Source organism: Chaetodon trifascialis, chromosome 14 (assembly GCF_039877785.1).
Source record: "Chaetodon trifascialis isolate fChaTrf1 chromosome 14, fChaTrf1.hap1, whole genome shotgun sequence".
Classification (NCBI taxonomy): domain Eukaryota; kingdom Metazoa; phylum Chordata; class Actinopteri; order Chaetodontiformes; family Chaetodontidae; genus Chaetodon; species Chaetodon trifascialis.
The window spans coordinates 5,920,160-5,947,420 of record NC_092069.1 but is presented as its reverse complement, the minus strand read 5'-3'; the positions used below and the strand labels follow the sequence as shown (position 1 = coordinate 5,947,420).

Below are 27,261 nucleotides of genomic sequence, written 5' to 3'. Positions count from 1 at the left end.
TGAGCTTCACTGTGCAGAATGAAGTGTGACACTAGAAGTCTAGTAGTCTAGTAGTCTAGTAGCGGAAAGTTTCTATATGTCAGTTTTAAAGAGGTGAGTCTATCTTATGTATTGGACAAATGGAAGAAATACAATTACCTTGGTTATTTGAAATCATCAAGGTAATTCACGGGTAATTCAGAATTTTCAATTCACCCGGCATGCATGTCTTCGAAGTGTGGAAGAAAAAACGATCTTAAAATTATTAATCCAGTGTTTACCTATAAATTACTAATTCACACGTATGAGTCATATTGGTGTTCAAAAATAGAACATCATAGCTAAAGACAGCAGCATATCTCATTAAATTCAAGTTTATACTTATTTATAGTTATTTATAATCTCACAAATACATTTCAAAGTGCTTTAAACAGTGATAAAATGATTAAGTAAACTAACAACTTAAAATCAGGAACACATCTTGTCCTGCTCCATAGCTTCTTGAACATGCCACCAAACATTCAGCAGGGAAAAGTGTACCGCAGCCTAGCAAATAAGCTGGTCAGCTGCAGGACATTAAACAGCATAGAGAAGTACCTGCAAATGTCACTCGGGTCCCTTTGTCCTTACACTTGGGCAGTCCTGACAACACACTGTCTGCCCATGCAGACTTGAACACTACAGCACAAGTTTGTTTACCCTTTCAATCATTTCCCTTCCAGACATTCAGACACGCCCCCTGAACCGCTGAGAGGACAAGGAGCATTTCTGATGTTTCCTTTCCATAATAAATAACTATTACTGATAAAAGTGAAAAAACACGGTGACGTTATTTATTTTAAAATGGGATCATTAATGTGATTTCAGTTGGACTTAAACCATAGTACAGCTGCTATGCACAGATATGCCAGGAAGCGAGACTTTTAACAAATGTCATCGAGTGTAATCTGGCAATTTCCCCACATGTCCCATCGTCAACAGTCTTGAGTGGCGATAGCCTTAGATGGCAAAGAACACTGCAAGCACAAAGTCTGCAGGCCTCTGCAGTGTGTGTGGTTACACACCTTTGAATGGATTTGCCCACATGCAGCAAACAATGGTCACAGGTTCATGTTTGTTACTTCAAACATTAGTTTCATTTCCCTAGCACTGACTAAAAATTACAAAAAAACATGGATGACATTAGAAACGAGAGCAAAAACAACAGCCTCAGCGAGGGACATGTCTCTGCTCTGTGCCCAAGCAGTCCTCCACCATCACTTTCCTGTAACATAACACCTCATCATATACTGCCACTTACTTAAGACACACTATGTGATCAATCCTGCTTAAGCAAGTTCAAATAGATTATGATAAGATATGACATGCAAGGTGGTCTACAACACAAATTGGGCCCCAGATGATGAAAGCAATAATCTAACGTGAAGTGCTACGCCCCTATCATCATTTTCTTAATAACAGAGCTACTTGCTATCATTGAGTGATTCATCGTTCCACACACAATAATGATGTAAATGATGTGCACAGGGTGAGGTAATTCATAAGCTTCTATCAAAGATGAGTCCAACAGTGTCCTGGGATGATATGATTAGAGGCTGTTATTATAACATAACACACTCATTGATCATTCAGTGTATAATTAACATTGTTAGATGCATCATTCAGCAGTGCATACTGTGGTCTGCAACACAGATAATTATAAGCCTAGTTTCTCATCATGAAAGTTTTCAGGACTGGGCGAGCACAGTCTGCTGCAGTTCGTGTAGAATGCATTTGATGAAGAATATGAGTGAGCTTGCAGCATTCGCTGAGAGGAAACACAGCACTGCTCGTAAGCAAAGAGGATGGCATCCTCCACCCCAATCCCACTTTGATGGTGGGCAACTTGAAAAGGCGGCAAGTACACATTACCTTGTTCAATCTCCCCACTTCTGCAGCCTAGCCTAAACTCATGTATGGTCAGGAAAAAGTGTGCACACACTACTTTCATGTGATGAATCACGCTGTATATAGAGTTATCTGTGACTTTCAAAGATCTCTGGACAGATTTGATCTGCACCATCACAGTGACAAGATTATACCTGTTATATACCTGATGCAGCAGGAAACTCAGTTTATGTCCCAAATGCAATGAGTATGACACATGTGCTTGCCAATTATTAGAATAAACATTATCTCAAAATCTAAATAAAAAATATTTTACAGATGTTAAGGGAGTTGTATACTTAAATTTACAGAATTAACTGCAACAGTCAACCTAAAAAGAACACCCAAAAGACTGAAGAGGTTGGTTGCACTTTATCGTCACTGTACCAGACTTTCACTGTTATATGGTTAATGTGAAATGATCACTCTTTCTTTAGGTTTAGGCACCAAAACTACTCGGTTAAGTTTCAGGAAAGATCATGGTTTGATTTGATATTGTCAGCTGACCTCTTCCTTTGCTCCCATCATAATTATGACAGCCAATGGAGGCCACAACTTATAACAATATACTTAAATATGGGCCATAATAACCTACTTGCACAGATGACCTGTACTGGCAAAGGTCTTTCTAGGCGCAGGTGTAGTTCTTTAACAGATCTCCCAGACCAGCAGCACAGCATCTCAAACTAAAGCAAATTATATTAATACATCTTAAAGAGGGTTAGGTTTAGATAAGGGCGTAAAATAGTGGCTGAGGTGGGTGCTCGGCTTGGGAGGCGGCACAGCGTCCTGCTGCAAAAGAAAAGGATAAAATTAGTGCCAGTTAACAGAAAAGGGGCAAAAAGCCAATTAGAAGACAGTTAAAAGCCCCCCGAGGCGCTGGCAGGGTTAGGTTTAGATAAGGGCCTTTTTTTTTCAGGAGGAGTATAGGGAGTCACCGGCTAGAGCCTCCATCATTTGAAAGAAATGTTTGGGGTGGGTCACCCACAAGGTGTTTGTGATTGGACCAGCCTGGTCATGTGACCATCTGAGGAGGGAAAGGCTTTCCTAGGAGGAGGAGGAAATGCCGGTGACTTTTGAAATAAAAAGAAGGGGGGGGGGGACTCAGATCATCCCTCCTTGGGGCACTCTGTAGACCACCTGGTCCTTTTTCCCAATTTTAGAAGAATCCTCTCATTCTGACAAGATTTTAATTTCTGGTGATTCCAGCATTCACCTCAATAAGGCCTTCACGTCTTGAAATAAAGCCATTTTAGAACTTCTTATACTTTTTGTTACATTGTGTGCATGAACCTAATCACTCCAGTGGTAATGCCCTTAATCTTATTATGCAGGATTGTGGTTTCTGACAGTCCCTCCTGTCACATTTGTATTGTGTTATCACTTTCTTATTAAATTTGAAGCAACACTATCTTTTCTTTGTAATGTTGGTGCTAACACACTGTCTCATCAACTTTATCTGCAATTGGTCAGTAATTGGCTGTGGTCCCAGCTCTATTCACGGCAGTGACAGGGCCCATTGAAATTTGTACCAGTGGCTTAAAGACAGCCCTTTCTTGTTTCCTGGATTCATTTGCACTTCTTTCACCAAAACAAGACAGTCATAGTCTTGAAGTAGCAATGTACTTTGTCTTGATTTTTTTTTAGATGTTTTCTGCAGGAAAATAGATGGTTGGATACAGAATTAGTGCAGAAGTGGTCCCCAGCTACTTCTGTAAAAATCAGCATTGCAGCATTCAAATACTGATGTCAGCTAGTCTCCGTTCTTGTGAAGTTGTTGTGGAGAAGGACATGACCGAATCCTGGCACTGGGGCCTTAATGGAATACTAGTATTAATATTATTATTAATAAGATCTGTGTTGGACAAGTCAGAAGAACTTTATGAATCCTTGAAAAATGTGAATATTTCTGGGTTGCAGGCTTTATACCGGTATTTATTAAATGTTTTCCCCAAAAGTTAGCCAATAACAAGATTAATTTCTAGTAGAGTAAACATTATCATTTATAATAAAGTAGGCTCACTTTAATTTTCAGAGGAATAAGCAGGTTATTAGCAATTCAACAGAAATGTCAAATAGAGGTAAACCCCCATTATGATTATACAGTGGTGTCATCTGAATTTTGGCTATTCAACTTGTTCTTAACACGTGCAAATGCTGGTAGGAAGGTGAGCAATGGCCTTAAACTTTCTCAGGTGAGAAAGTCTGGAATGGGGTCAAGTGGGCTAACAAGCTTTGTCCGACACTGCCAGTTCATCCATAGATACTGCATGACTGCTACATTTGACAATTCCACACACAGTCTGATACACATTCACACGTGCTAGCATAAGAAGGTTTGCAGCATGCTGCTAGTTAGATATGCTTGCATTGTGATTATCTGCTTGATATAATAGACCAAAGATTTGGAGGAATATCACACCTTTTGCACCAGCGTCTTGTTGAATGGACTGTTAAAAGGAGAACCCAGCAAAATGACATTAAAGAAACACAAAAGGACCACAGAGAGACACAAAAGGACCACAGAGAGACAGAGTCAACAATAGAGAGGCAGAAAACAACCTGTTTACCTGTGGAGTGTTCCAAACAGGTGTTTTTGGAGCATTCCACAACTTTCCCAATGTTCAAACCATTGACACAGTTAAAATCATTGCAGATAAATTAGATTTTACTGTATTGGATTTGTTAAAGATAAGCAGTTCCATAGTTTCATTGTAGTGTTTGTAGTGCTTAACTGGATGGGAAATTACTGTAGTCAACTGTTGCTGATTGATTCACATGCTTCCTTGTGCTTGTTAGATGATTAAGTTGAAGCTATGAAGCCTTTGACCATGCTTATGTATGGTTTTCATTTTTGCACCACTTACTGTGCGCATCATACTTGTGTATGCTTTAGGTATTTTTCATTTTGTATTTGCTACCCACGTCATTTCATTCCAAACACAAATGTAATCATAGTAATGCTTAATGTTATCTACAAAGATGGAGTACATCATTGCCTTGAGGAGGAGGAGGAGGAGGCTGAGGATTTACCATCTAGAGCCTCATATTTAGACATGAGTGATGTCAGTCTCCTCCTGGGAGAAGTTCGGGCGTCGGACACTTTTCTGCGTGGGCTCAGTCATCCTTGAAATTTACCATGTGCCTCGCCAGCAGCGTCCTTAAAGGTGAGGCGAGGAGCTGCTGTGATTGGTGAAGATTTGACTCAGCTGTGTCAAACCCACTCCACACCTTCTCCCCTCCCTCCTTCCAAGTTGCACCGCTGGGTGGGACTGAGATGAGAAGGGGGAGTAGATGCGCCAGCAGTGCAGTGCACAAAAATACCAAAGTCTGCGCCGCCATGCCCCATTGGCGAAGCGGACCTGACTTTGCGCCGCGCCTGTGCGGCAGCGGAATCGAAAATAGAGCCCCGGGCACCCCACACAGTGGTATTTTCGTGCAGCGCAGGCAGGCGCACAGCGCACTTGGTATTTTGGTAAACCGAGGTGCACAGAGGTACGCCAGGATGGGCGTTGCGGCACAGTCGGGGGAGGAGTTGGCATAATCAGCTGGCGGATTTGGATTTTCGTTCCATCCTCACAGGCAGGTTTCCACAGTGTCTGGCATTTCACTACGATCAATAATTAGCAACAGCCACGATTCAATGCAACTATCTGAGTCAGCACATACAGTCAGACCTGAATTTATATATTTTGATCAGTATCTCATCTGACCACATCGCAAGCGTGTTCGGCACGCGTAATGGCCACTCTGACCGAATGTACAGGTGAAACAGGGGTGTCTCCCCTCCCTCCTTCCGAGTTGCGCCGCTGGGTGGGACCATCGGGAAGAGGACCTGACTTTGCGCTGTGCTGTGCCACGCTGGCGGCGGAATTGAAAATAGAGCCCCCAGAGTCTAAAGACAGCAATAAGTCACTCGTTAGCCTTAGAAAAGCTGACTCAGCACTGTTGGGTATTTGTCCACAACGCTATGTTGTGATCATTTGAGATTGGAAATACAGTGTGATCTTAGTTTGGTTTTTTGTTTAAATGTTGGATTACAGCAAAGACTTTCAAAGACTGATACATATCCTGTCTCACATGAATCATATATGAATGTGAATACTACAGTACAGAGTCACATGTGCAGCTGTATGGTCACCCATGACAAAACCTATGAACCTAAGAGCGGCTGTGGCAGACACTGGGAGCTTTGCAGCTAAATTAACCAGAGGGGTTCATCCCATTTAATAGAGTGATGTCAGACCAAAGTTTTTACATAATTCATCCCATCCCATGGCAGCGTTGGCAGCAAGCCCGATCATGCAGGCTGATTGAGAAGGAGCCTGGTGATCGGCAGGGACATCCAGGATAAGCTGCATTTCTGAGGCTGTGTAGTGCTGGCTGAGTGGCTAATGAAGAGAATGTTGGTCAGTGATTGTTTGGTGAATCTTCAACTTTGAGAAGAGTTTGAGTTTGTGTTGCATAGGCAATATTTGAAACAGATAAGGGATTAAATGTGTGTTATAAAACATAATATATAACATAAGAAATAATAATAACAATAAAATAACTGTGGTATTTTGGAACACCTGGCCAGTGTTCCTAAGTTATTTAAACCAAGAGCATTGCCCAGATGCCAGTGTGCCCATCCCCTCACCACTCACCAAGCCCTGATCACTTCTGTGAGTTGTCCTTTATTGTTTCAGACTTACAACATGCACGTCATATTATCCAATGCATTCACGCACTTTCATACATCACTGGAACAGACTCTGACACCTCACCACACTTATTCTTATAATCTACTTTAATAGATTGTTAGTTTATTATTGGCAAGTTTTGCACGTGTCTCCCTTCTCTGCTGTGGTCCATGAGCCGGTCAAAGCAGAGACAAATTCTAGCCTTAAGCTGTCTACACACGATCAGCAGCAGATTAGCTTGCTTTGACTTGAGCCATTGTTTATATCTAGGATGAAGAATGACCTTCAGTGATGTGCGCCAACACCTCCTTGTATAAGTCTCCATTGTATATATACTTTAAATGATCTGAACTTGAACATTGTTTTTCTGTTTTGTTTTGTTTTTTTGTCTGGTGTTAGCCTGGATTTTTCTTAACGTCCACAAATTCCATGAGAAAAAAAGCATTAGTCCATCTGTCAATACTTTCTGACCTCCCTGTCCTGTCTGGGACTCTCAGCTCTACGTCCATTTGGTTCCTTACTGAAGATGTACATCTTCATCAACAGCTAGTCTCATTAAAAAAAATTAAAAAAAGAAGTCTCAGTAATTTCTTAAAACAGCTGGGAAATGTAGTTTTTCGTAAACATTACTCAAAAGGGAGTGAGACTGAACCAAAACAGTGATGTTGTGGGTTGTAAAACCAGCTGAAAGCACTCAGCAGAGCTGAGGGGATCTAGAGAGTTGTTGATCGTTGTCTGTGGGTTTGTTATTATGAGCACCACCTTTCACCTCACACACACTCATTTAATCCATTCTCAATAAAGAAAAGGGTAGTTAGTGCAGCTTCAGTAATATCTAGACAACAACAGAGCTCTGTGGCACAGAAGAAGGAGATGTATCAGGCTCTGGATAATGCTTGTTTGGTAGGATATATTCATTTTTGCTTTGGCCTAAAAATATTCACACACGCACACACACACACGCACACACACACACACACACACACACACACACACATATATGTATATGTATATATATAGAAACTATCACTCAGTTTGTCTTTTAAAGTATTTATCTAAACCATGAATTAAACAATCGCTGTGGATGATAAACAGGAATTACATGATGATGCATCAGCTAGTAGTTTAGCTGTGATGGTGCAGCTTTGTGTAGGACTTAAAGTTAACTGTGTTAATGCAAATTGAGCAAAAGAGAAAGTTAATATTTTGAAATTATTAAAGCCATTTGTGCAGTGTTTCTTTTTTTCTTTATGTATTTCATCACTATTTATTTACTCAGAGTTCAGATGACTAATATTTATTGACCTCAAAGTTAACCTCAATAAGGGTCCAGAGTTGCATTTCTTATTATTTCTTTTGCACAAATATTAATTTACGTAGTCTGGACAATAGCTCTCAACCTGGGGGATGAGACGTCCTAATGGGTCTCAAAATAAATCTGAGAAGTCACCCGATGATCAAAACTATCCATCCATCCATTTTCTATAGCACCTATCCCTTTCGGGGTTGCGGCGGGGCTGGAGCCTATCCCAGCTTTGACGGGCAAGAGGTGGGGTACACCCTGAACCGGTCACCAGCCAATTGCAGGGCAATGATCAAAGCTATAGGACAAAATAAAGAACTAAAAAATCTCCTACAAAACATTGTTTACTCTTTTCTTCCGTTTCTGCTTTTTCTTGTGAAATAGTGGAAACCTCAGGCCTTTTGAAATCCTTCCCATAAAACAGTCTGAGTTACTGTCTGGTTGAACTGCTCCCGGGGTAGAGGCTGTGATGAGGGGTCGCGAGCAAACACTGCTTCAGTTTTAGACGAAAGGTTCGGAAACACTGGTCTGCTGTCTGGTAATGTATAAAGCTTTTACTATGATCTTTATGATTTGGAAAATGTCATTTTCATTAATAAAGGCTTATCTTAAACCTTGTTACCATTTTATGCATCATTTGTATCAAAATTGTAAATGCTCCACATAACAGCATGTAGAATACATTATTGGGCTGTATACAGTTTGTATTCATCACTGGCAGCTCTCACAGATTGTATTTGGTTTACTGTCTGACCCTCATACAGTTCCTGTTGTTATCCATTATGAAAAAAATCAATCAAGTATTTTCATGTAAATACTTTGGTGTAATGGTAGACCATCTGTTATCCTGGAACGACCGCATTGAATTTGTCTGCTAAAGACAAAGAATTTATTTTCTTCACTGCGAGTGAAGTAGAGCGAGTAGACAAATTCTTCTTCTGTTTTCTACTTCTGTGATTTTGATTGTATATGACAGTATTGAGGTACGACATGGTCCAAGTGTTTGTCCACTACCAAAAAGTCAAAACCACTCCACTAAATGAAAATCTGCGCTGTGATTGTAGACTAAACTTCACAGAAACTCCGTGAATCAGCCCACCATAATAACACAGTAAGGCTTGCCAAAAACATCACCTCTGACCCCATCCATGTCCTGAACAATGAATGCACATAGTTACCCTTGAACTGGAGATCCAGGTTTCCACAATTTAATAAGGGTGGACTAAAGGATGTTTCAGTACACCCCAATTAACATGACTTTCAGCCTTTTTGTTCTCAGCTAATTTTAACTGGATCACAATAAGCTGGAAAGGATACTTTTGCGCAGTGGTTTAGTAAAAAGCAACAGCCAACTTTCACCATTGAGCCCTGAATCAATGATCAGAAGTAGAATCTCTGGCTTTTTTTTTTTTTTTTCAGGTTGACCTATGACCTGATGTTGTTGAAAGCCATGCAGCAGTTTGTATGAAAAAGCTGAAGGGAGTGTGAACATATTCTGAATGTATCTTAACTAGTTCTATGTGCAGACCCAAACCAACAGTGAATGTGCCCATGAAGAAGAACTGTGTGCTTGTATCTTATTCCTCTGTGCCATAAAACACATCAGCAAGCCACCGTGTTAATGTTTATTTTGACTCAGTGCCACATACGCAGTCCTGCTAGAGGGGATGTCCCAATAACTTTTTCTGGCCCTGATCCCGATCAGAGTCATTTAGTGTTGGGTGTCTGCCAGTCCTATCTGATGCTTTTATTTATTTAAATGTCGACTAAATATATGACACCTTGAAATAAAAGCTGCAGCCTACTTAATCTAACACACCTTATCTTTCATGAGCTACTTAATAATACCAGAGGTCTTGCCCCAGAAATATTCAATTCATAATGTTAATCTTAGATAATTGAGGATATGAATGAAACTGGAGAATGACACTCATGAAACTGATGGAGAGAAGATGCATCTACTGGAGTTGTTGGACCTTAAGAAACACATACACTTTACCCAGACGTCAAAGTATTGAGAGACAGACTAGCACATTGTATTTGCTGACGGTAATAAAAATGAAGAATATGGCCGGCATTGACTTTTAACGACATAATTATTCACAAATATATTGACAGTTTGAAAACCCTGCAAGTCAGTAGACAGTGCCTTTGATTGCTTTTTAAATGGCACATGTTGACTTCAGTGTGACAGGGGTGCATTGCGTCTGCAATGCCAAACATCCACCCACAGACATTTATGCAGTGATAGTGATGAAGCTGCCCTGTGTGGCGCAAATGGGCTTCAGAGTCTTGCTAAGTGACACTTTGACACCCTGTTAAGAGCGGCAACAGGAAATCAATCCAGCAGCAGCCATCAGAAAATATCATGTGGGATCTCGCATCAAACTGGCGACCTGACCAGGGTGCCCCCCCCCCCAACCCCCCAGCGACCTTCCAAAAAGGATGAGCAGCTACAGCGCTGATGACGGTGAATGGTGAATGATTGTGCCCATGGCCCCAAAATGCTTGCTGCAGCACTGCACTAAGTGAATAAGTGAAAATGAGGGTTGCATTTAAACTGCTCCACCATGTCCCTGAGTTGAGTGAAACATGGTTCCTGTGATGAGGATTTTTTATTTACAAGAGGGAGGAATAATCTGCCTCTCTTGTTGTGTCATGCCAGGCGGCAAATAATCCGTTGTGTGTGTGTGTGTGTGTGTGTGTGTGTGTGTGTGTGTGTGTGTGTGTGTGTGTGTGTGTGTGTGTGTGTGTGTGTTTGCGTGTGTTTTTCTCCCCCCTTAGTGCATGTAGGCTACAGATGTTCTCTCTCTCTCTCTCTCTCTCTCTCTCTCTCTCTCTCTCTCTCTCTCTCTCTCTCTCTCTCTCTCTCTCTCTCCCTGTGTGTGTGTGTGTGTGTGTGTGTGTGTGTGTGTGTGTGTGTGTGTCTCGTGAGGATAAGTGCGGACAGTGTATGGGATCGCGCATACACGTTCCTCTCCTGCAGTGGGAGAGCGTCTGATGCCATGACCGAGGACACATCCCTCCTCTGCTGAGAAACATGCGCTGCCGGCTGAGCCCTGCTGGAATGAACCGTGTGAAAGGGGCTTTCAAGGGACTCACCTGTGGATTTGCGCCGTCAAGATGCCTTATATGACCAAACCTCTGATTTTACTTCTATGTCTGGTCGTTACCGGTGAATGCCGTAGACACGGCCATCGGGTGCGGAGATGGACCGGCACCGTGGAGACCCAAAAGCATGGCACGTAAGTGGAAGATAGAAGGAAATACATACAGGAGACCGGTACAATACTTTTAGTTGAATTGTCATCCTCGCAAGATGTGTCATCACATAAGACAGTGGAACTGCGAGTTAATGTGGAATGGAAAGCTTTAAGATGCTCATCCCACTTGAAAGGTTATTGAGATTTACACTTCCCAAATTAGTAATATAATAAAGAATGGATTAGCAGAAGAAAGAGAAGTGGATAGAAGGCTAACAGTGAGGTAAATCACAGCCGCTCCACCTGCAAATAGTTAGAGGTGTATTATGGAGACTACATGTTGAGTGAAAATGCATGGTCTAAAGCCATGGGATCAGTTTGAAAGGCATCTGTCTTGACACCTTCTTTTCATTTTTTCTCAGTATTGTTATAGACTTAAAATGATGCTTTTATTTTTTGGTGTGGTAAAAAGCAACAGTTGAAGTCTGAACTTTGTGCGCTGCATAAATGAGGTGTGGTGAGTGGATCTCTGGCTTTATCGCAGAATAGTGATGTCCTGCTGAAAACCGAGTGACAGTTTGTGATAACACTTTAAACACGATTATTAACACGTTTATCTCACAGAAGGAGAGGAAATGGCAAAAATAAAATTAAAGAAAAAAAAAAGGTTAAAACAAGGCGAAATTAAAATTGCATGGACCGTAGCTCAATGGGAAATGGACCGCAGTAATAACAGCGTAAAGTGCTCTGTCAAACATTTACACACACACACACACACACACACATAGAAGGTGGTGAAGCTGCCTGCAAGACACTGACCTGCCCATCAGGAGGAGCTGTGGTTCAGAAGGACTCTGACATGCTGTCTGAGACTGTCCTCTCCAGAAAAGGACGGCAGCCATCATTCAAATGCCCGCCGAACAACCAGTAATTATGTCCACCAGACAAAGGTCTCTAGTGGCTGTGTGGATTATGACTGGTGTTTGTCTGAAGCAAAGGTGATAGTAACATGACGCTGACATAGGACCTCAAAGCCTTGAAGGATGGAAGCCAGGGTGGACAAATTGGTTGACAAAGCTGTTGCTTACTGCACATGTTGCAGAGCACTGATATTGTTCAGCTTCAGCAGAGTCCTTCTGGAGGGCAGTGGCTCACGACCGATTCTGCAGCTTGGTTTGGGGTAGAGGTCTTCACCGGTCCACCTGAGCTCAAGGACCCAGAACCTGACCAGGGACCCACTCAGGTTTGGATCCATGTTTTATGCAGTCAGTGGTGTCAGGGTCGGGTCCCGTTCTCTTACGGGGACGGACTGGGATAATAATTTAGGCTGGGAGTCTAACCAAACTACAACTCACATCATCAACCATCTCTTCACTCTATTCACAACAGACTGCATATACTGTATGAGCTGTGTTGAAATATTTTTCTCTGTTAATGTTTATACCACTAACATACCTTTTACTTTTGGAGAGGTAGTTGTCATATGACGTGCTGAGGGCAGCCTTGCTTTTATGTTTTTGCTTTTTAAAACACCAACCACAAACCTTGCTCAGAAGTGCTGCTAAATGCTGTGATATCTTACAGTATTTAGCAGCACTTTCCTCCCAGGCTTTTCTCCTTTTAAAGCGCTCCCTCTCAGCTCTGCATTTCCTCTGTCTCTCATTCTCTCTTTCTCCTGTGCTTTCTGTTTTGTTTTTTTTTTTGTTTTTCAGCCACACACACACCATGCACTGACTGAACGTTGTGTTCATGTGTGTGTCTACGTGACCAATCATTTGTAATGACAGACAGGGATGAAACGATCAGGTTAAAACCAGATAGGCAGCTGATAGTCAACAATACAATGCAGTTAGTTGTCCTGTGTAAATTTCTCCTTGAGTTATCCATTTCATTTAGTATTTTTGACTCTGACACTCCAGGTCAATGAGCTTGTCAGGCCACCAGGAATTCTCCCAGTGCTCCCGATAGCCAGTCCGAGTCTGCTTTAGATCTTTTTTTCCAATCCAGTTTAGATGAAACTACGGCCATTTATGTTTGACAAACGACTTGACAGGTGCGTTCCCGAGGAAACTGCCCTCAGGCGGGTCACTCATCCTCCGACCCCCAGAGATGAGCAGCAGCAGGCTGAGCAGGAGGGACTGTTACAGCCAGAGGAGTGTGTGTGTTTACTGGGGAAACTACAGCTCTGTACAGCTCTGCTACGCTGTTATCAGCATTGTTGCTGGCTGTTTGTTTTACAAACCAACTGGAAGAAATACGGATACAACCAGTTTCACATAATATAGCCATTATGCTTTTACTCTAGGACTGCAACGATTTTCATGGTCGATTAATCTGCAGATTATTTGTTAGTTGTATAGCCTATAAAATGACAGGAAATTGTGAAACACATTGATCAGTTTCCCAAAACCACAGATTATGTCCTCAAATATCTTGTTTTGTCCACAACCCAAAGATATTCAGTTTACTATCATAGAGGAGCGAAGAAAGCAAAAATTTTAGAAGCTGGAATCATTTTTGAATTATTTCTTTTATTTTTTATTTTTTTTAGAAAATCACTCAGACTGATTAATCGGTTATCAAAATAGTTGGCAATTAACTTCATGATTTACAACTACCCAAATAATCGATAGATGCGGCTAGGAATTTAGGTGAAAAAACCCTCAAGAGTCTCTAGTCTTGGAGAGTGCAAATGACTGCAAATTAGCAATGCTAACTTTAGCAGCCATGGCAACAAACGAGCGATCATTATTAGAGTTCAAAATGACAAGCAGTTATCTTTATTATGCTAGGTGATCCAACAAAACTGCAAATCTGCTTCTAAATGAGCTGTGTTTCTTTACCATGACAGCAAGTAGACTTTTAAACTGAAATAACGACTGGAGACGAATAACAGAAAGCCTCAATGTATGTTTGCATTTTACCAACTTTCCTGGCCAGAAGGATGGACTGTGCATCACGCCCAGGCACAGGAGAGAAGTCTTCTTAGGTTGCGCCCAATCAGCTCTGAAACTGATTGTGATCAGGTCTGTGTCTCTCGGTAGGGTCCAGGTCTGACATTTCTCAGTTCTGCATGGGTGTGGGTCCCAGCTTTCAAATAATAGATGTGTCCAGTTCAGTTCCAAGTACTATATTTCTGGGTTGGGTACTAGTTTTTGTTTTTAGTTTTACTGTTGAAGATCTCCAGCTTGACGGACTCATTAGGAGGATCAGAGAGACTGACCTCCCAATTCATATCATTGTTTCAGCAAGTGGAAAAGGGTTCAAGAGTCCTCTCTGTGGTTGGGGTCGGGCAACAAATTCACCTTAGTTAAGATGTTAGAAAGACTGTGGTTTTGGTTAGATGCTAATGTTGTTTTTAAAGGGGTATTTCACCCTTTGCAAGATGGTTTTGTCATATAACTGGTCTGTCTATCCAGTAGAAAGACACAAGTATTTTTGAAATCGGTGCTGCATGACCAGAAGAAACAGAAAAAAAAAGCTGTGGGATACCGTTTGCTCAAAAGGTACAACAACCAGAATGCACTGTGCTTGTTGCCTTCCAAGGCTACTCCCAGGCCGCTTCTATTGAATATGCTTGACCAGAGCTTCCAGACCACACCACCAGCTTCACTTGCCTTGTCACAGCCTACACTGCCAGCCAACATTTCACTGATGCCCAAATTCTGTAAGGGAGCTTCAGTAACCCAATTCTGCCAGTTCTGAAGCAGACAGACTTCTGGTTGAGAGGGTGGACTGTGAACTAATTTCCAGTAACTATTGATTTGCTGTGAGATATTAAAATGTGCTCATTGACACACTTCCATTACAAAACCAAATACTTTTGGGATGCTAACTTCTGAATTAGGAATACTAATTTATTTTTTAATTACGGCAATATAATGGCATAAATACCATAAACACTTGATGCAGGTGCAGATTGAATCAATGTCAGTAATAGCTGCGTGCAAAGAAAATCTACAGCAAGAAGCATTAACCTTATAGTGCTGCTGCTTTGATAACTCAGTTGGATGACCTCATTAATGAAATTGGCATGCAGTAACAGAACAAATGATTGTGTCTCCCAAGTTTCTTGCCCTGTGGAATCTGTTACAAGAAATGGAAATAGGCTGTCAGGCAACATTGTCTGCCAAAAATTAACAAAATATTAGCAGGCAAGCCTTACAGTATGTTTCATACCAAAGCAACATGATGCATGAGAATGCTAACATTTGATGAATATAGCGTATCTAGCAAATATATCACTGCATGTCCCTTTTAAATGTCAAAAAAAAAGTTTAAAAAAATTGGGAACATAGCACCCACTTTTCACAAAGTTAATGCATTTTTGTTCATTAGTTTTGTAGGACAAGGATATAACTATATGTTTTGCAAGCATACAACTATTTCAGATGAAAATTTAGGCTGTGCTTGCTGAAATATAAAGTTGCCAACTCCTTTAGCTAGCCACTCAGAGGTACTAAGATTAGGTTAAACTCTGAACCCCAAACTGGCGTAACAAACTGGGGTGTGTATGTGCTAAGATGGTCTTGACTAGGCCTCATAAAAAAGAAAGAAAACGATATCCTTAATTCGGATTTAATAAAATAAGAGATAAGATTGAAAATCTTCAAAGGATCCCTTAGCATAATCATCAAAAGTTTAGAAATGCTGTTGTCACTACAGATATTCACTGAGATATTTAAGAGAAAAACAATTTGTCAGTGAACATTTTACTGATTACTTCAGTCCCAAAAATGTTTTTTACGACTTGTCAAGGTCATTCAAAAACATTTCATTATCTTAACACAAAATGTCAGCAAATGGTCAGCATTACATTTCCTTCAAAGCATACTGTATGTGTTGTTGCAAATTAGTATATAAGTAGTATATACTATATACTATATACTATACTATACCAGCTGCAGACAAAGACACAGTGTAAGCAGAGAGAGTAAGGAGTGGGTGGCAAAGCTGAGCAAGTCCAAAATGGAATCCGGGAAGATGCTGGGCTGAACAGGAGTCTGAGACAGGGAAGCAGAACAGACGGAATAAGAAATAGGTTTAGTCGTAGATAACATGCAAGGAGCAAATCTAAACTAGAAAAAGGTCTGGAAATGGAGACTTACTGAGCAGCAGCCATGATCTGATAGGGTACATGTGGCAGAGCGAAGTTTTTTCGGACTCTTGATTACCGGATAAGATGCAGCTGGAGAGGCTCTGCTCTCTCCAGCATGCCTGTTGCCACTCGGGCAATCACACACCCAGATGGTCTTTAGAAGAGAGGCAAACCTTTGGCCAGGGGTGTAAGCCAGGTCAGTGGCACAGCAACAGTTGGCCTGGGACTGGGATGAGGTGGAAACCCAAAGAAGGGCAGCTCAAGCTTTCCAAACTGCCGGCAGCAGCACATCTGATCCTGGACAGAGAAAACGGCAACCTTTAGCTCATGAGAAGAAAACAAGAGAGGTCGATAACAAAGTAAGCATTTAAAAGTTGACAAAACTGGGTGCTCCATGAGAATTGGTTGGCAGAGGTCACACCTTGCAGAACGGTCTCCATCTCCTGGTTAACCTGCTCGGTCTGGACATTAGACTGTGGATGATACTCAGAAGAGAGACTGACTATAACATCAATAGCTGAGTAAAAAGATTGCCACACCTGGGATGTGAAATGGGGTCCTTTTTTGAGGACTATGTCAGTAGGGATGCCATGCAGGCGGAACACGTGGTGGACAAGCAGGTCTGCACTCCCTCTCTGGAAGATGGGAATTTGGGGACAGGAATGTAGTGAGCTGCATTGGAAAAGCCTTAAATGTTGGTGAAGATGGCTGTTTAACCATTAGATGGGACAGTAGCCCACAGCATGAAGCCTTATCGTGGTCCACGTTCAATAAAATTTCATAAGAAGACTACAAGGGAAATTGAATATCACATGTTTTTCTAACGCTATGTTAGAAAAAAAGGCATAGTATAGAGAATCCAGTCAATTTTCAAAATTCAAAACCCTATGCCAGGTGCAGACTCCAGATTGTATATTAACAAAAAACACAATTAAAAACATTAAACTAGATAGCCTACTTACCCATTGTAGCAGCACAGACATCAAGGGAAAATGATCAAATCAGCAAAATCTGTGCACAAGTCAGACAGGCAAAGTCCTCCACATCTGAAACACTCTTGGTGGGGTACGAAGCCATTAAGAGGATGAAACAAAACTGCGTTGCAGCCGGAAGGCGATGCAGCTGTGTCTGGTGAATTCCCAGGGGAAGTGCAGCCCGAGATGGTGGGTCCTATTTAGAGATTCCAAGATCTAGAGTGAAGACCATGGGCGACCAGGCCTTTGAGGGCCATATATATATATATATATATATATATATATGTATTATATATATATAGATATGTGTGTGTGTGTGTGTGTGTGTGTGTGTGTGTGTGTGTGTGTGTGTGTGTGTTATCCCATTAATTCCTTGCCGTGTTATGCTCTTTTTATAATGCTTTTTTTTTTAATTGTCATTTTAGTATAAGATAAATAAGAAGAACAAGAACAGTAAGAACAATAATCTTCATCATCATCATCATCATCATCATCATCATCATCATCATCATCATCATCATCTAGACATTAAGTCAAAGAGTTTCCCCAGAGAGGGAGAGAGAGGGTAGGGAGGGCAACACATTTATCTCTTCTTTACTGCACACAAAAGTATATGTGCCTGTCTGTCCTGAGAGGTGATTTAACCCAGCATGTGGTCCACACAGTTAGACCGACACTATACCACCAACAATTATCACAGCACGACATTCCATTCAACCAAGGACACAAATACAATTTTAAGAGTGACGTGTCTGCAGTCAGGGTGATTGTTTTGCTTGAACACAGGGTTGAGCTCAACAGTTCCGAAATACATTAGCATTTTCTCTCCTATGATAAGATCTCTGTGCGATTGTTCAGCTGCTGACATTTTATTTGTGGTCTTTTGGACATTTGGAATGCAGATGTGATGAGACAAGAAGAAGACTCTGATAAAGAAGAGGTTTTATGTAAACGATCAAGTTGAAGTTCTTGCTCTCAGTTGTCATGGCAGATTCAATCATTGTGCTGTGCTTTTTAACTTTCAAAACCAAAATCCAATCTTTCAGTGGACTGCCTCCTGACAGTTAATATCATCTTCCTCTAGATCTTTGGCAAAGAAGCCTCCAGATGTGACCAAGTCTCGCAAAGTAAAGACAGAGCATCTGCTCAAAGTAGAAGATCATGACTTTACAATGAGACCAGCATTCGGAGGTAGGTGTGGAGTGTTTTGGACACTTGTATGCATTATCTTTATTATTTTCCTCATGTACATATATAGGCACATATTCACCATCACAAACACATTGACATATATTCAAGGTCCACTTACTGGCTTTTTCAAGCACTGTGAAACGTATTTCATCTTCTTAGTTGCAGAGTTGATTTCAGTTTTTTTGTCAGCACTGTCAAAACTGATACAGCAAGCCTCCGCTCACCGATGTCTGAATTCATCATTCATCAGCATTTGTCTGAAAAGCAGAATTATTGAAATTTTAAATGGTTATTCATTCAATATTTCTAGTTTCAAATATGGCACGTAAGAAAACAATGTCAGTTTGACAATAAGAATCAGTTTCTGCTCTTTTTAGAGGTGTTTCCACACTATTCAAAATTCATTTAGTTCATAAAAAAAACAGAGAATGAACATAGAGCCTGACAATCAGCCCTTTTCAGAGGGAGAGGATGAAAAGGAGCAGGCTGGATACCAAACAACCTCCTCCCATAAGACTTGCATCGACCCCAACTAATGGAGAACCCAGTGAGAACTCCACAGGGAGTCAAATTCCAAACAGACATGTTTTCGGCTTTTGACCTAATAATAATAGTTCAGTTTGGGCTCCTGCAGACTTAACAATGATAAACAACAAGGTACAAATGAACAAATCCACTTCAACATCATATAACTTGGTCTGTGGAGTAAAAGCATTTGGAATTGTCCACACCAACCCTACATCATCAGCATAATATATCTTTTCTCAGTTCTCTCAATGTCTCTGTCCTGATGACATCAGTACAACATTATTTTCTCATACTTAACAAAACTCCTCCAATGCCACAGAAGATATTATACAGCTGAGTAGTGCTCCTCATGACAAGTGAACATACTGTGTAATGTTGGTGGAGTGTTCCTTTAGCCTTGTATTGGACATGATGCATTGGCCTGCATGATGGCAGGAATAGAGGAAAGAGGAAAGCATGATTGTGTTTCACCTGTTCTCCCTCAAGCTTGAAAAACCAATTACATGTCAGCCATCCGTCTGCCCTCATGTCTCAAAACTGATTGGTCTTTGGTGTCCCCAACCTCTGATATGTAAGGCTCTTTGATGTTATAGTAATTTAAAGTATCCATCCCTCTCCTGGAATCATCTCAAGGCATGAAGCATCTCTAGCTTGCACCCCTCCACATGAATCCTGCTTTGTCACCAGGTTGTGACTACAATTATCAGGCATTTGTTCTGTTCTGCTGGATCACAAGAATAACTAGATCTAAAGCTTTTTCTTTTGGCTGACAATGTCATTAATCTCCCCTTCTGGGTTTTTTTAAGATGAATTTCTCAGCATGGCACATGCTCAAGCATTTAGAAGTTGTTCCCAAGTTAAGAAGCTTTTAAAACACCCCACTGGTGTTGTTCTTTGTGTGATCTAAAGACTGCAGTTCACAAGATGTTTCATACACTTGTATTCAAGCTGCATGTCTTAACATCTTTTCAATGCATTGGTTGAATGTAAAGATACTGGTCTTTTGTCACTGAAATACTTCAGAAACTAGCTCAAGGCTAGATCTTTGTTGATATGCTTAGAAGTGTTTGCCTCATGTATCTCAAATGAAATTCATAGGCTTATAACTCAACTGGGCTTTCATAAAGATATTTCGCAGCTAAGATAGATTTACATCTCTGCTTAGAAGAAAGTTGGGAAAGGAACTAATCTTTTTCTGACTCTTCATCTGAAGTTGCACCTTGTTGGAGCAGATGATGAAAGCGTCATTAAGCGAGGTCACTTCTCCCCTGCTAGTATGATTGTTACTTCAGAGAAAGGCAGAGCATGTGGCAGGAGGTCACAGTGGAAATGGAACTAAATATAGCCTGGGTTCTGGCACAAAGTCCCAGCAGAGGATACATGGCTCTAGTTGCATTAGTGTCTCATACTCCATCCTGTTTCCCTACAAGGGGTTGCCCCCTCCAGATGGGTTTAAACCCTGAGCTTTTTTTATTTTGAATAATGCGTTAACCTGGGTTTTCTACTATGATAAATCAGTAAGCTACTGGCTTAGCTGCATTAGAATGAAAGAGACTGAAAATTGAAAATGCCCCCAAGAAACCAACAAACTGCCCAGTGGTTGTATCAAGACATCTTGTTCTGGATTAAAATGTTAGACACTGGATGATGAACGTCTCCAGTTTCAAGAGTTATACATTGGACCACAGTAAAAGAAATAACAGAATCTCAATTAAATTGGCACTCTAATAATCTCAAGCATGGTCATGCCCTTTTCAGTATGGGTCAAATTGCCAACATTTCCCTTAATACAGAGCAATAGCACCTTTTCATTAGGTCCTGGTAAAAACACCTGTTGAGTTTCAGAGCTCTCACCCAGAGTGTGTAATACAAGCTCAAGCCAAAATAACCCCTTATCTCACCATCAGTGATACTGTTGAGTACATAGCATATGCACTGTAAAACTATTAGATATGTACATGGTTGTGCGCATACAGATTCAAAAAGATTTGGATCAAGTTAGATGCTGCATCTGAGTGGACAGAGGGGGATGAGTGTGGCTAACGTGTGGGGTGTATTATTGCTCTTAATCCTTGGAAAGATAACACATTAAGCTTGTTGTTAATCCATACTGAAGGGCAAGAGAGAAAGCCGGCAGCCAGATCATTTGATGTATGGGCTCGGAGCAAGTCATGTTATGATCTGTTAATTGTATACCAAAGCCACTGTGTGCTTTTTAGAAAATGTGCTGGCTTAGCAGTGTTGCGGATTTACCAGAGGTCACAAGGTCAGAGGTGGGGTTGTTTCATGCAGCCTATTACTTTAAAATATCCTCCACCCAGCCCTTAAAGGCACACTGCTATATTTACTGAAAGTAAATCTGTCCTGATAAATCCAGAAAATAACAGAATGTATGGAACTGTAGTAATCAATATTTTCATTTAAACAATGGATGGACAACAACAAGTTCACACTGGTGGGTGATGGGCTAGAATATAGATCAGAGGATGTTGTGATTATTAAATACAGACACTGACAGCTCTGACACAGCTCCAGTTAGCCAATCATAGTGATGCACGACAACAACAGCTGCACCAATGCACTTTTTTCAATTCCAGTCCAATTCCAATTCCTTAATTTGGACATCTGCTGATACAGAGTACCAATCCATCACCAGTGTTTAATGATAACAAGTGTGATTAATAAGCTGTATGCCTCACTGTGCTTTAATGTGTGAGGCAACATCAGGCTTCATTTAAACAAAATGTAACAAATAAATGCAAAGAGACACACCAACTTGGTAAAAAATCTTGACCACCTGGCTTTGGAATGTTAGACGAAAGAAACCGTTAGACGAGTGAATGATGAATGCTGGTGCTGTTTTTTTTTTAGCCTTTTTGTCTTTTCCAATTAACGTTTGCTAGGTACAGACCGGAAAAAACAGAGTTCCTAGAAACTACATAAAACACATCAGAAAGCTGAGTAGTCATGGATTTTGCTAGTTGTTGATGATCAGGACTTGGCAGGTCCAGATGAAAAACCACAGATGGCTTCACGCTATGACCGAGGCAATCACCTGGGTTGCATGTAATGACAGATTTCAAACTAGTCTCTCGACAACATTGTGATGTTTGTAATTTATTTTTTACAAAGATTGATTGCTGTGTAAGTGACAAGCTGGTGTTCAAAGATGCTCCATTTCCATTGACTGCAGTAGTTTCCATAAGGAAAGAATTACAGATACTGTCGAAAATTCTGTGTTGAGGCACAATTCTGAAATTTCCCACATCAGTATTTTGTCCTTTGTTTTGTGGACATTGGAGATTTATTTAACAAGAATTTGCAGTATCTGTTTATAGTGAAACAGTTTGAAGATTCACAGTGCATCAAAGTTTTAATCTTTAGACGGTTACTTTTAGCACCGCCATCAGAGCCATTAGCACTCAGTGCCAGCTGAACAGCAGAGATGCCAGACCTCTAAATATGAAACACTAATTTTGCAAAAAATTTGGAAAGGTGGTTGTGACGCACAGGATTGAGGTAATCCAACATCTCCTGCATAAAAAGACAGAATACTGAGTGATAACAGACCCATCTAATGTGCGTGGTTATTTGTAGCAGTCTGGTGTCGTCTGAACATGATTTAATGAAGGTTAACACAGTCGACGTCTGTGCAAAATATCACTGTACTCTGACGCAGCACGTCTCCAGTCAGAGGCTGCAGATTTATCAATGTATCTGTCTTCAGATGGCTGCAGGGATTTAATGAGCAGCAGGAAAAGCTGCTGAGGACAACAGACTGTTTTCAGGCCTCTCCAGACTGGACGAATTGCTTGTGTTAATTTATAGATCAGTACAGACTGATTTACCAACCATTTTGCTTATTAAATATTAGATTTCCTTTTTCATTGCTGGTTGGAGAATGTTTTATTGAAATAGCTAATAACATTTTAAATATTATTTCAGTATTGCTTTGTTTTTTTGCAATTTATTTTGTTGTTGTGTATAAAATGACAAAAGTGGCTTTGACCTAGAAACAGACAGCGCACTGTCCAAAAACATTTTCCATTAAAATACCAACAACTCTCTTTGCCCTGCTTCATTTGAATGAACCTCCTGCCTGTGCATTGTGTACTTTGCACTGAGCAGCTCTAACAAGTTAATTTAGGACCCACTTGAAGCACTACCTGAAGCGGAGCGATTGAGAATCTCGGGAAATGTTTGGTGAACCAAACACTTGACTGCCACACTCAGTATGAAATCCAGGAAGGGCAGGGCAACAAACGAAGTCAGGTACAGAAGGCTGAGGTATTTGCCAGGCGCCAGAAGATCAGGTGAAGTCACAGACAGGCAGATCCGGTAATGAGAAATCCATCCAATAGACAACGCTGAAGAGTCTTGCATGATGCAAAGAACAATCTGGCACTGAGTGAGGTTACTCAGGTGTGTGATCAGGTGGACATGGCTGAGTGTGGAAAAGTACTGACAGCACAGGTGAGCAGATGGGAAGACAAGTGAATTTCAAGGTCAGGAAAATTCCCTCAACTGTCGGGAGCGCTGCTTGCACTGGTCTTTGCACTGACACGAAAATAGTTCCCTACATGTCAGCTCTACAGTTCTGTTGTGCTGTGCAAAGCTTTTTAGTCTCTTTAAACCCATTGTTTAACAGCGCTTATGTTTTTAACAAAGGCCAGATAAATCTACTGTTGCTATCTGCCCAGCATAAAACAGCAGAGAAAGTTAGCAGCTAGTTGTGGGCATCATTTAGCAGCTACAGAGACAACACTGGAAACCTGACCAGAGCCAAAAAGAAGACTGAATATTAAACTTATATTTGCCGCATAGCCAGAAACAATGAAAACTAATTCTGCTTCATGTCTGAAGGACATGTAAACATTTAAAGTAACTGTTGAAGCTTGTCATAGATAGATGTCACCTCATGGCTAGCAACTGTTCCACTAGCTTCTGTAATTCAATGCTCATAGAGAGCTGAACAAAAACCAGAACTTCTGGGTTCAGTTCCAGAAGTGGGAAAACCTTATTTAAAATCACATTGACATTTGTCATAATGCAAATTACCAAAAACTTAAACACACTCAGCAGTATGTTGTGTGCTTCATTCCACATGTCCAGGTAAGGATGGTAGATCTTTGACAAAATAGCATTTCCCACTACCCCTAGACTGTCACTGGCTAAGTGCCACAGCTCACCAGAGGAGACAAGTCCTTGGCTGCAAGTGGTAACTCCAGGAACATGTTTCACTTTTCAGAATGACCAATGAAAGAAGGCCTCACTCAGAGACCTGGCCCTCTTGACCTTGTGGGAAGTGATGTTTGTTAAAGGTTGCCAACAACAAAACCATTCATTCAATCAAAATTTTCAATTAAGTTATATTTATATAGTGCCAAAGCACATTAAAAGTTATCTCATGACGCTTTCCACATAGAACAGGTAAAGGTAAATTTAAAATAAAAATGTTTAAATTTAAGGTATTTTTCTCCTGGTCTTTATTTTGAATAGGTCATAAGAAATATCAATAATTATCAATATCAACCGATATAAAACACTTAGATTGTGATACAGTTTTCAGCCATATCGCCCAGCCCTATGTAGGAATATGACTAATAAAAATAAGAGTAGCAGTAGGCATCGAGCAGAGCCACGACAGTAAGTGCAACCATGAGCCCAAATCCCTGTATAACCATTAACCATGAGACTAAAGACTCCTAAGCTGAATTGTCAGATGTTTAATATGTTATGATGTTTTTTTCCAAGCTAGGACCCAAAAGGCTATTCTTTCAGCTTGTTCTGTACCACCAAGTGTCCAAAAAATCCATGAATGCAGCTTTAACTATTGTATGATTAAAGGCCAAAGGACAGTAGAGCGTATTGTGAAAATAACTGGCAACAAACTTGACCTTGAAGAACACTGGCTTTAAAAAAAAGGTAAAACTACTACAGAAAAGCCAAGTGTTCTTTTGGTCTCTATTCATCGAGGGAAAGTAAAAAGAGTTCTGGGTATTTTTCAGTGACTCCCTGCTGCACCCTCATTCTGGGAGTTTTGCCACTGAGCATTTTCTAATCTTTTAGTCTTGATGAAAAGGTTAAAGAGCCATTGATGCATGACTGAAATTCACAGAAAGCCAAAGCAATTTTATGTTCTATTTAGAGGCTCTTAAAAACTGATGTTGTAAATTAAGTGACTGAATATCATCCCCCGGAAGTCTTAAAATAACGTGGCATGGTATCCACCAAAAATCAGGGCTGTGACTGCTGTTGCCATAGTTTGATGTCAAAACTGTGGAAATTCAATTAGTAGATTGCATCAAGATTGCTACATCAAAGGAAACTGTAATAATCCATTGAATTTGCTCATTGCTGCTTTCTTTTTCAAACCAAATGTTGTCACTTTTAAATGTATACATTATTGAATGATGTGTGTATTGGCACAAGAAGAGGTTCATCGCATTAGATGTCATGAACAGCAGAAATGTGTCATTTGCTTTATCCCCAACTACCAGAGTGACATGCTATCCCTGTGTGTCATCTATGAGGGATCAGGGAACATAACAATACGCGCAACAGTTTTTTTTCCTCATTTTTGTTGCTAAAGCTTTAAGCAGTGCTCACTGATGGATGGGTCAGTAGAACCCAGATACCATCTGGAGATGTCAGTTTAATTTTAGGTGACTGGAGTATAGCTTTAGCTGCTAGCTTAACCCAATGTAATTCATCTTGCCTGCAGTGTTAGCCTAGTCTAACTCTGCCTTGCTGCACAGCAGACCCCACTCCAGCAGTGATGAGCAGATTAAGCTGGCAGCGGTTCCTCCTGCTTACAGCTTAGATTAGCACAGGCATCAATCTGTTACGCCATCAGACAGCTGTTACCCTGCAAATGACACTTTGTCCCAACTGAAGAACAGACACGAGAGGAGATCCAAAACTGGCTGTAAAAGTGCATCCAGTGTTGGTGATGGTACTTTGACATTCTGTATTAAAAGAAAATGCCAATATTTATCAATTTAGGTGTGATCCTCATATTTTTTTTATTATGACAGTTGGTCATCATGATTATTCACTGTGTATCCTTGTGTACTGCGCTGATCTCAACATTTGCTTTTGTGATTTCTGGCAAATTCAAGTTTTTTTAAAATTTGGTTGATGTTCCTGCCGTACTCTCCCAAATCTCTGCAAAGTAGATGGGTACTATTGTCATGACCAGTACTCACTACCAGACCAATACCATGACAATAACCAGCCAGACTGAGAAATTCTATGATTCTGCTGTAAAGCAGACTCACAGAGAGCATTTCCTCTCAGCCTGTCAGAGCCCCCTCTGAAACAGAGCTAAAATCACTCAATGCTTGACTTTCATGTGTTAGGGAACTCTTTCCTGAAACTTTGCCAGTATTTTCACCCTGTAGCCTATGCAAGTACATCTGAACAGTTTATATTAGGCCATATTTAAAGGAACAGTTCAAAATCAGCTGGAAATAGAACTAACTGTAGCTAGACCAACGAAATTAAAAACACAAGACCAGTACCTGCTATCACTCTGAGATTAATTAAGTGACTGATTGGTCCTCTAATATTTAGAGAACTAAATCTAAGTCAGTAGTGTTTTTTTTGTTTTTGTTTTTTCCACAAATTAGATTGTTTGTTTACATCAGTAACATGTTTGAACATGTATGTATGACGTCCTGCAATCTCCATTATGATCAATTAAGAGTACACAATTATTCATGTCTATATGACTCTTATCCAAAATGTTTTTTGGTTGGCATTAAGACAGTAACAAATGTTGCTGACATGCATTCACAGTGAACAGTGCAGGTTTGGCTGTTGCCATGACTGTGCTGGCTCTAATAAACCAAGGCTAAGTGGCAGGGCTGTCAGTATTTATGAGCCTTGAACAAGCACTTTTTATAGATGATCTTTTATATAGATCTTGATTGGCTGTGCTAAAAACACAAAATCACAGAGTTGGAGGAAACAGAAATAGTTGTTTGTGAGTGCAGCCAAAATGAAGTCAAATGGGCATCAGTTCATACAGTTTTTTAGTGGCGTCAACAACTTGTAAACACTCAAACACTTAATCAGTAACAATGAAGCTTTGGGGCCACAAAACACCATTTGAAAAAGGTGGCACTTTAATTTCCCTTGCTTCAGGAAAACATAATACACTGTGTATAGCCAATAAAACACAATCTGTCCTTAACGGTTATTGTCTCCTGCAAAATTAGACATACAAGTAATAAATCAAGTTTCTGTAATTTAGAGAAAAAATCATCTTCATTGTTACTATTTGCCACCATCTGCTACAGGTGTTTGATTGCTGTCAATTGCTGGCAGTATTTGTCAGTTTATTCCAATATGTCACCCCTATCTTCAGATCGAT

The 27,261-nt window shown here is 40.6% G+C and overlaps 1 protein-coding gene across 2 annotated transcripts in view; it reads left to right on the top strand.

The window, feature by feature from the left end:
- Nucleotides 1-10,777: 10,777 nt before the first annotated feature.
- Nucleotides 10,778-27,261, top strand: part of gabrr2a (gamma-aminobutyric acid type A receptor subunit rho2a) — a 48,286-nt gene continuing 31,802 nt past the window's right edge. Inside the window, exons 1-2 of one of the 2 annotated variants that reach the window (XM_070979820.1) lie at nucleotides 10,778-11,135; nucleotides 18,250-18,356. In XM_070979820.1, the coding sequence (XP_070835921.1) occupies nucleotides 11,014-11,135; nucleotides 18,250-18,356 (229 nt within the window). In that variant the 5' untranslated portion in view covers nucleotides 10,778-11,013. Of the gene's footprint in view, nucleotides 11,136-12,484; nucleotides 12,495-18,249; nucleotides 18,357-27,261 lie in introns of those variants that run through there. The other variant, XM_070979821.1, reaches the window with a different exon arrangement.